This window comes from Nematolebias whitei, chromosome 1 (genome assembly GCF_014905685.2).
Source record: "Nematolebias whitei isolate Nwh7 chromosome 1, NemWhi1, whole genome shotgun sequence".
Classification (NCBI taxonomy): domain Eukaryota; kingdom Metazoa; phylum Chordata; class Actinopteri; order Cyprinodontiformes; family Rivulidae; genus Nematolebias; species Nematolebias whitei.
This window is the reverse complement of record NC_056498.1, coordinates 80,131,882-80,142,373: the sequence shown is the minus strand read 5'-3', so window position 1 is coordinate 80,142,373 and position 10,492 is coordinate 80,131,882. Positions and strand designations below refer to the sequence as shown.

The 10,492-nt window shown below is 42.1% G+C and overlaps 1 protein-coding gene across 1 annotated transcript in view; it reads left to right on the top strand.

The window, feature by feature from the left end:
• Positions 1-792: 792 nt before the first annotated feature.
• fancl (FA complementation group L) overlaps positions 793-10,492 on the top strand; it is a 50,257-nt gene continuing 40,557 nt past the window's right edge. The window contains exons 1-5 of the mRNA XM_037698264.1: positions 793-801; positions 863-921; positions 1,010-1,070; positions 1,465-1,521; positions 1,640-1,737. Of these exons, the coding sequence (XP_037554192.1) occupies positions 793-801; positions 863-921; positions 1,010-1,070; positions 1,465-1,521; positions 1,640-1,737 (284 nt within the window). The remainder of the gene's footprint in view (positions 802-862; positions 922-1,009; positions 1,071-1,464; positions 1,522-1,639; positions 1,738-10,492) is intronic.

Genomic DNA, 10,492 nt, shown 5'->3' with positions numbered 1-10,492 from the left:
GATGGAATGACAATAAAGAAACTTTGACTTTGAAAATCTGTTTGAATTTTTAATTAACTACTTGAAGTCCATCCATCCATTATCTTTACCCACTTCTTCCTTTTCGGGTCACAGGGGTCACTGTTGTCCATATTCAGCAGTCACTGTGTGAGAGGTCGGGGACTCCTTGGACATGTCTCCAGTCCATCACAGGGACGCACAGAGACAAATGAGACAAACAACCATTTCCTCTCTCGCTCACACCTAGAGACAATTTAGAGTTACCAATCAGCCTAACATGCATGTTTTTGGTCTGAGAGAGGAAATTGGAGAAAACCCACGCAGCACAGAGAGAACATGCAAACTCCACCCAGAAAGGTCCCGGGCCGGGATTTGAACCAATGACCTTCTCGCTGAGAGGCAGCAGCACCACCAACTGTGCCACGGTGCTGCCCCTATTCGAAGTCAACTCTGTTAATCTGTTAGCAAAATATCTGATGAGGCGCTGGACACATTTTTATTGAAGTCAGAAACTGAGTCTCGTATTGGCTGTGCATTTACAACTGATTACCTTTTGGAGTCTCGCCAATTCAAGATGGCAGCCACAGCTTCTCCACATTACCATTCACAGATTTTACATCTCCGTCTGTTTTACAGACACTCAGATTAATTTGGTGTGGTAGTATCTGAGAGCTATCTTCAACATCTATTCTGAGCACGAAGCATGCGATGTGTGTAACAACAAGGTTTGACCAAAACCGCTATGATGTCGTCATTTCTCAACAAAACATGATTTAAAATTTAAACTCATGCATGAAAATTGTGAGGAATATGCATTTGTTTAAGGAATGATGAGATTTATTCATCCATTTATTCATTCCAGGAGCGAGACTTCAGGATAAGAATCGTGCTTCCATCAGACTTGCAGCTGAAACAAGCCAAGTACAAACATCTGCTTTGCTCTACATGTATCCTGTCATAAGGTCAGGGAGACCTTAGTGTGTAACTCTTCCTAACTTTGTTCCCTCAGGCTCTTCTGCTGTTGGCAGTTAAAACACCTGTTGAGGGAATATGAGCACATAGTGAAGCAGGTAAGTGTTTAATGGAGATGTTCCATCTCTGTTGTTTGTTTATCTCCGTGTCGTTGTGCCTGGTGACCTCGTTCCCCTCTCTGTCGCTTGTCCCATCGGCCTCACTCTGAAGCTGAAAATATATTTCACTGTTTAATTACCGTCACCTGGAAAATGTCCCTATTTGTTATGTGGCCCCTCTGGGTTCTTTGGATGAGATTGATATTTCACCCTGGGCTGCAGAGTTCATTATTTTCGCAGCCTTTAAGCTATCATTAATTATTTAAGCGGGTGGCAGCCCACATTAATCACAAACACTGTGTTTGATTTGAATGGCTGGCTAAAAAAAATAGACGCTGTCACTTCATTATCCCTTCGTTCAAGGATGTCTTTTGTCTGCCATGTGACTTTTCAGAGGCTGCAGCAGTCGGCTGATCTCTTCAGTTTCATTCTGGAGCTGAAGACCGTTTTGGTGAGAAAGCTTAAATCATGAAGGACGTATTCGCGCGCCGATGCTGTTAAATGAAAAGTCTTTTACCCCGACTCAGTTTAGCTGAAGTTGTGTTGAAGTTGGGGTGTGATTTTTGCAGGAAGTGTGCTTGAAGAGCCGACCTGAGTGCCGCTCCATGCCCCCCCCTCAGTATTATACTCAGCTCATCTCAGAGATGGAGACCCTCGGATGGGACAAGTAAGTAACAGGTTCACAGGTTGTTTTAATTGAATAGCACCGATTCAGAACAAAAGCCATGTCAGTGCACCATAAAAACATGTCTAAATCCAATTCGAATTCTGATTTGAACCCAATTATAGTCAATCCAGTTCAAATAGAACACAAAACAATTACATACAGTACATTATAAAATGTCTTTTAGTAAAGGTTATCTCTGTAAAGAGGCCAGCAGGTTGGCACAATCACAGCTGTCTATGCCTTTAGCAGCAAAATGAATGGCCGGTGCTGCAAACATGTCAGAAGCGTCTAACCCTAACCCATCATCTTATACTTATCGATATATATTAAAAAAAATAAAAATTTTATATATATATATATATATATATATATATATATATATACACACACACACATATACATATTGCGGTTTCTAGTTTTTATATTGCTTAAAAGTATGCTGTAGTTTCTTCTAATGACTGAGGTGGCTGGTTTACATTTTTATATGAGGTGGAGTGGCCAATTTTAGAATAACCTATGGTGGTCATGGCCACCATTAGTCACCCCCTGGCTCCACCATTGCACCTTATGGTGGATACACTTGCTCCCTTCACTCACCAGGATCCCTCAATCTGTGCCACCTCTCTTCTTCTACACAGTGTAATTCCTACCCACTTGAATTTCTTGCACCTAAAACATTAAGGTTTACTCAGCCTATCAACATTTTCTAAGAGAGCCCTTTCCTACAGCCAAAAGGTGCACAAAGTGCTGCACAATCCGTCCATCCATTATCTTTTACCCGCTTCTTCCATTTTGGGTCACGGGGGTCGCCGATGTCCATGTCCAGCAATAACTGTGCGAGAGGCGGGGTACACCCTGGACGGGTCGCAAGTCCATCATGGGGTGCTGCACAATACAAAAGTTAAAAACAAGCGATAATGAAATAATACAACAATGCTGGACAGCCTCGAGGCATTAAAAGCCTGTCTGAATAAAAAGGTTTGAAGATTAGATTTGAAAGGCCCAGATCAGTGATGGAGTGCAAGTCCTGAAGTAGTTGGTTGCAGAGTCTGGGTCTGGCGACCGAAAAGGCCCGGTTACCCCAACCTTTATATTTAGGCTTTGTATTGAAATAGTTTATTTTATACTCTCATAAAGTTACTAGATCAGGTGAATAAGATGTTTCGGGACCGTTAAGTAACCTCTAGGTGTAGAAAACATTACAGTCAAAAGATTTGTTTCTGATTTAATCCAAGCGAAAAGGAAGTGGTGGGTGAAAGATAATGGATGGATGGATAATTAAGAATAAATAGTTAATTTTTTAATTTGCTAAATTTCTGAATTGTTTTAGCAGGAGCTTCAAAGATAGCATGCAGCCATGATTAGTGCTCAAGAATTCTGGAGTCCACACTCTGTGTGGGATCAGAAAACCATTTTGAATTCTAAAGAAAGTGACTTCCTCCCATGCTCCCTGGACACTGTGGAAGTGTTCTGCCTGTGGAATTGATATTTCATTCCAATATCAATGCTGTGTTTGTCTTTAAAAAGACTTTGTCACTGCTGTGATTCCCCCTTCACTCCTTCTAAACGGTTATAAAAGATGAAACTGTAAGTCTCACATCTGCCTGCAGTCTGGAGCAGTTTAATCTGAAAATGTCAGAATGTATATTTGAACTTATCTATTTATTTCTGGAGGTAAGAATAATTTACCTTCTTGCGCTCCATGTGCCCAAATGGAGCAATCCCTTTTTTTTGGTCTCCTTCAGTCTACAACAACATGGCTTCATGTTAATAAATTGTTCTTAATGGTGTCCTAATTTTACTTATTGAGTTGTAGTTAAATCCAGGTCACATTTATTAAAGCTCAGCTCCAGTGCCGCTGTAGAACCAGCTAATACCAGGAAGATACTGTATCTGTTCTCCCCCAGCTCAGATTAAACTTAAACCACTACACTCATTTTCCACTCTCCTATTAATGACCATAACTGCAATTATGATATTAGCAAAATGCAAATGGCTCTAATTGAAGACTCTCAGGTTTTAATGGGGGTGGGGGGTTGAAGGTATGCTTTATGCTGGAAATGGGACCAACATCATTTTCAGTGTGGTGTTACGGTTAGAAAGCATTATACACAGCGGGCCTCAATCTCCAAAGCACTCGAGATTCGCTTAGCGTCTTAATTGGTATGTGCCATGCTAATAGCCACTGGGGGGTTTAAATGTAATTCTATCTGCTGATTGGGCCAAGTCAGTGAGTCCTCTCTCCCTCTCCATGTGTCTCCATTTGGCAGTTTAGAGTGTGGTCATCCAAACAAACTGGAGACGGCAAATCTGTGGCAACAAATGCATTAATTAAGGGAAAATGAGGTCACGTTGGTGAGCCCTTATTACTCTGTTCCCCCATGAAAATATGTGGCCCCAGTGAGTCTGGGGATCATCAGCTGGTCTTTAGTGTTCATAGCTTCCTGGTGAACATGTCGAGCGTTGTGTGTTCTTATGGAAGTTGTGTCGCTAAAACACTGCGGCTGCTGTTCAGGGACTGCTGCTGACAGAAGGGCTCTGCTGGGCTTTCCACGACTGAACGACTGGATTTAACATTAGCTATGATTTTTCCACATTGTAGGTCCAGCTTATTAATAATAACTCTTCTAGCTAGTTAATAAAAAGGCAATGATAGAATAGAATAGACCTTTATTGTCATTGCACCTGAGTACAACGGAATTTGGGTTTGCTTCCCAGAGCAAACGTAAGAACAGTGTAATATAAAACAAACAAACAAAAATATTATCCTTCAGAAGAGGGTCTTTCTCTTCTGTCAACTTTAATACGGCTCAAACCACAACCTGTACATACACAAATGTTATATCAAACTGGTGTTTGGTGTTTCCAGTTACCATGCAGTGTCTCCCGCAGATAACTTGCCATGGCAGGGCGCTCCTCTCGTCTGGGACATTTGTCAACGGGGGGTATTCAGCGTGAGGGAATGCTGCCTTTAGCCTGTTAGCTAGTGCGGCTGTATTGCGATCTGCTAGCTTAGTGCTATGTTGGTGCCGACGGGTGGGGGTGGCAGGATGCGCACAGCTGGTTTGGTAGGCGGGGCGCTCGGTTCTGTTGACGGGGCGGGGCACCCTGCTTGTATAATGGTAAGGGAAACACTGCCATGGCAACGTAATTTGCAAACAAATATGTCATTTTTCTCATTGAAACAATCAGCCATTTTTATAGATATTAAACTAAAATTAGTTGTGGTGGTAGCTGAGAGCAATGCCCCATAAATACTGAATAATAAAAATTAAAAAAATTCAAGATGGTCACTAAAGCTAAATTTAAATGGCTTTAACTCAGCTATTTTACACATGGAGCTGAAGTTGTGTGTGGTGATAGAAGAGAACGTTCCCCATCATATACTGAATACAAATCAAAAATCCAAATGGCTTAAAAGAAAAAAAAATACTGTAAGTCATTGATTTTTTTGTCACATTGAGCTGAAATTTGGTATGATGCTAGCTGAGAGCAAACCCCAACACATAGTACTGTCAAATCAAACATTTTAAATGGACACGGTGGCAGTCCCCGTCAAAGTTTCTCCAGGAACTTCCTAGTTACAGCTTTTGTTAAGTTCAGTAAAAGCTGACGGATAAAAACTATTTTTCAATCAGTTTGTTCTTGTCTTAATTGATCTGTACCATTTCCATGATGGTAACAGTTCAAACAGATCATGTCCAGGGTGAAATGTGTCCTTTAAGATGTTGTGGGCTTTTCCTATGCAGCAGGAACTGTGTAGATCTTCTAGTGAGTGAAAAAGGCAGCCCGCGATCTTCTGAGCTGTGTTCAGAATCAGTTTATTATTGCCATGTCAATGAACGAGGTTCACAAACTAGGAATTTGCTTCGACATAAGGTGTGAATAGTAATAAAGTAAAATAAAGTAAAAATGAGAACATTACATAAGACATAAGACCGGTGTACACCCACAAATAAAGTAAAATTAAAAACATAACATAACCATATGTACACCCATACAATAGAAAACAATAAAAAAGCTTAGAGAACAGTACAGATGGAGTATTCAATTATAATACAGATGTAATGTGACCAAAGCAGAAATTATGAGGTAGCATTATGAGTGTTCAGGAGTCCAACAGCAGAGGGGAAGAAACTGTTCTTATGGCGGGAGGTTCTGGTCCTTATGGACCGAAGCCTCCTGCCTGAGGGGAGTGGTTCAAACCTGTGATCCGACCGCTCGCCTCACAGTCCTGGAGACGTACAGGTCGTGGAGGGATGGAAGGCTGCAGCCGATCACCTTCTCAGCTGAGCGCACAACGCGCTGCAGTCTGAGTCTGTCCCTGGCAGTGGCCCCGGCGTACCACACCGTGATGGAGGGGCTGAGGATGGACTCGATGATGGCCGTGTAGAACTGCACCATCAGCTTGGCCGGCAGCTTGGCCTTCTTCAGCTGTCGCAGGAAGTACAGTCTCTGCTGGGCCTTCTTGATGAGGGAGCTGATGGTCGGCTCCCACTTGAGGTCCTGGGTGATGGTGGTGCCGAGGAACCGATAAGAGTTTGCAGTGGTGATGGGGGTATCATTACAGGTGAGGGGGGGCAGAGGGGCTGTGGCTTTCCTGAAATCCACAATCATCTCCACTGTCTTCTGGGCATTGAGTTCCAGGTTGTTGCTGCTGCACCAGGTCACCAGCCGGTCCACCTCCCTCCTGTATGCAGACTCATCACCGTCCGAGATGAGCCCGATGAGGGTGGTGTCATCTGCAAACTTAATAAGTTTCACAGAGTCATGGCTGGAGGTGCAGCAGTTGGTGTGCAGGGGGGAAAGCACACAGCCCTGTGGAGATCCTGTGCTTACAGTCTGAGTGTCCGAGACAGCTCGGACACTCTGTGGCAACTCGGTTAGCAACACTCGGTGTTGCTAACTCTCTGGAGCGCTGTCCTCTGAGCCACTGTGCATCTAAGATACCACACATTGATGCAGTATGTTAAGTAGGGGTGCACTGATAAATCGGCCCCAATTTCCTTAATTTTGGGAAATCGTCCGATACTTGCATGAGAAACCAATTTTACAGATTTTTATAGTTTTAACAAGAATTGTCTGAACTTCATTTATATCTCAGAGCACTACCTCATGGCCAATTAAAACAAGTTTGTATTGTTTCTAGGATATTGTTCAAGGGTATTTGTTTTAATAAAATAATATTGGAAAAGTGAAGGTGCATTGTGAACTTATAACATCTGACAGTGTCGCTTATAAAACAAAATCGGTATCGGCCAAAATCTGAATCGACAGGTCAGACTTTGTAGAAATCGGTGATCGGCCAGAAAACTGCAATCGGTGCACCCCTAATGTTAAGATGCCTTCTATGGAGCGTTGGTAGAAAGACGAAAACAAGTTAAAAAATAGTTAATGGTCTTGTGAATTTTCCATAACCATAACGATACGGCAGATTTGTGATTATGTTGGTCGTCTTGATATTTATTGCTCGCCGTCGAAGGTGACAGGTGGTGCATTTGCTTGTATCTGTGCGCTTGTCTTCAGTTGTTGGTGTTAGTACATCTCATGAATACTGGATAAACTTAATTAAAAGCAATCATTGGCTGAACATCTAAAACTGATTAACGTCCAATTTATAATGGCTACCATAGCCATGCAACCTTAGCAAACACTAAAGGACTATAAGTCAGTTTTACAGATATTGAGCTAACATTAGTTATGAGAGTAGCTGAGTCTTTTTCAACATGTTCACCAAGCGCTAATAGATCTTGCAATATTCCATAAGATGGCACATAATGATAATTTGCAGGGTTTTTTACTAAAATGGGTGAAACTCTGGTACTAAAAGAAACAGGTGGTATGCATTCTTAAAGATTGCTAGACCTGTAATCATATAAGCCATAATGCTTTTTTCAATATGCCTTTCACTTGTGCATGACATCTTATATTTCCACTTTTGCTTGCCTTCATTTGCACCATTCATGAATCATTTGTTAACACAACTGCACAAAACTGGAGACGCACACACACATATAGTAAGGAGTGACTGTGGGCTGCAGAGTTGCAGATGAGATGCTTTCATCAGTCTTCCCAGCAAGACATTCGTCTGTCACGCTGTTTTCATCACGCCCGGGCAGGGACGAGTCCCTGGTATTCTGGGTGTGGGACCCCACAGAAGACGAGATGGAAATGTGTGTTTGTAAGATGCTGTTGATTTTCACACTACAGTTAACCATGAAGAGAACTCAACCATAACAGTTTGTTGACTCTACCCAAGTGCACTCACTGACAGACGGGATGTAACACCCATAAATATGACAATAAAATGAAACGGCATATATTGTTGATCTAAGCTCCTTCTCTCATGCACAGTCACAAACTCTGGGTAGACATAAAAAGAATGTGATCATGGATACAGGAGGTTGGAATAATTTTGTCAGAAGGATAGATTAGCTCTTTTAGAGATAAAGTGAGAAGTTAAGTTAAGTTATTAGAGAGTCAAAGTAGAGTCGCTGCTCCTCCTCATCCAGATAACTCATTCGAGGTGGTTTGGAAATCTGGTACAGAATGGTCAACCCCTCTCTATGTGTCCTACGGTTTAACTAAAGTCTACAACCCCAGAGCAACAATTCATAGTTTCTTATGTAATTTTTGTTTTATATTTCATCTATCCATTATCTTGACCTGTTTCTTCCTTTTCGGGTCGTGAGGGTCACTGGTGTGAGTGGTTGGGGACACCCTGGACAGGTCTCCAGTCCATCACAGGGACACATAGAGACAAACAACCATTCACTCTCTCACTCACACCTAGAGACAATTTAGAGTTACCAATCAGTCTAACATGCATGTTTTTGGTCTGTGGGAGGAAACTGGAGTACCCGGAGAAAACTCACACATGCACGGAGAGAACATGCAAACTCTACTCAGAAAGGCCCCTGGCCGGGATTTGAACCGGCGACCTGAGAGGCAACAGCTCTACTAACTGCGTTGCGTCACCGTGCTGCCTGTTTTATATTTGATTTATAAAAAAAATCTCCCACTAAAGACTCAATAAATTTAACCCTAAATCAGAATTTGGGACATAAGAAAAAAAAATCAAAGGTTTGCTTATACTATTATGAATCTTCATAAAAAACGTATTGTGTTTTCACTTTTTTATGTACCGGTATGTAAAAATGATAAAAGTGTACGAAGAACTTTCTTTTTGTGTTGATTTTTGTATTGTAGTGATGTTACACATTTGTATGTGTCCACTTTTAAAAAATGGTTTAATAGGTTTATTGCTTTTCTCCTAGAGACTAATTGCAAACGTGAGTGTACAGACACTGCTTTGCCCAATAGACATCGTCTCTTCATCCCCTTCTTAAGTGTGTGTCTGAGCACATCACTCCCCCCAAAAACTACATCCCAAGCAGATATACAGCTGTGTCAGCCATTGTATTCTGATGTAAATCAGCAGGAGGCCTCTTAAGATCATCTGTCTCAGATCAACATTTGTAGGTCTTAGAAGACCAGAGATGAACTAATGAATGTTCAGAACAGTAAATCTGACGGCAGTCAGTGCCAGATGCTCCAAACACCTCAGTGTTGTGTCCTCAGCTTGAGTAGATACTGATTAGCCCTGAAGGAAAGTCTGGTTTACAAGTTCAGTCAAGTTGGAAGTCAGCATATTGCAGCGGTTCTCAAACTTCTTTGGTCTGCCCCCCATTAGGAGAAAGAAAATGTCCATGTCTCCCCAGCCCTGGGTTGTAAAATGAAATATTAACAGTGCATGTAATGCTCAAGTACTCACTATGTGAACTGAAATCTTTAAAATATACAGTAATCTCTTTGAGTAAAATAAAGCCATTTTAAGGCAGAGGCCTGTTGGTCTGGCAAATAAAACCGTATAATTTAAGGTATGCTGTACTGTACTTAGGACTACCTGTGCTCTAGTTTTTGTAAGATCACCCTTTTGAGTATAACGTATAAAGGCAAAAACACACTACGAGGGTTTTAATGTTTAAAAATGATAATTCATGGACTTTAATGTGGCTTAAAGTACTCCAACATTAAATAACTGCATTCTTCATTCTGCTTTCGGTTTTTTGGGGTCACCACAGTGGTGGTGAACTCGATGGTGGACACCCCAGGTTAGGGAGGCTGTCAAGCTGAAGGAGTTTTATCGATCCTTGTTGGCTGCTGGGACTCCGGAGGCCGCTGAGGAGTACCGGAGGGCTAAGCTGTCTGCAGCCTTGGCTGTTGCTGAGACAAAAGCTCGGGGAGCAGTGAGACGAGTTCGATGAGGACTTGGATAAAGACTCTCGGTCGGCTCCAAGAAGATTCTGGCAAACCATCAGGCAGCTGAGGAGGGGGATAGAGTTGCATTCGGGTCTAAAAAATCCGACCTGGCCCGAGCGCATAGGCATTTTGTCCGAGCCTGACCCAACTAATTAACTGTAATTAGAGGCAACAAAGTCCATGCTCAATAATCCAGGTATACAATCCAACATTTTTCAGTCTGGTCATCTGGACAGTTTCTTTTTTTTTGTGCTGAAACATTTCACCTTTGATCCGGAAGGCTTCATCAGTCAAGGAAACACACAACAAAACTGATTCTTTGAAGCCCCAACAGCTTACTCCAAAGTGGAACAAACCAGGTCTTTGTTGTTTTCAACCAGTTTGACACGACTGTCAACAAGGAAGAGGGCCGGCAATAGAGCTGGACAATAATTCGATATCGATTGTTGTGTTTTTATTTACTTCTCCACCCGAGTCTGTTACCTTTTCAATC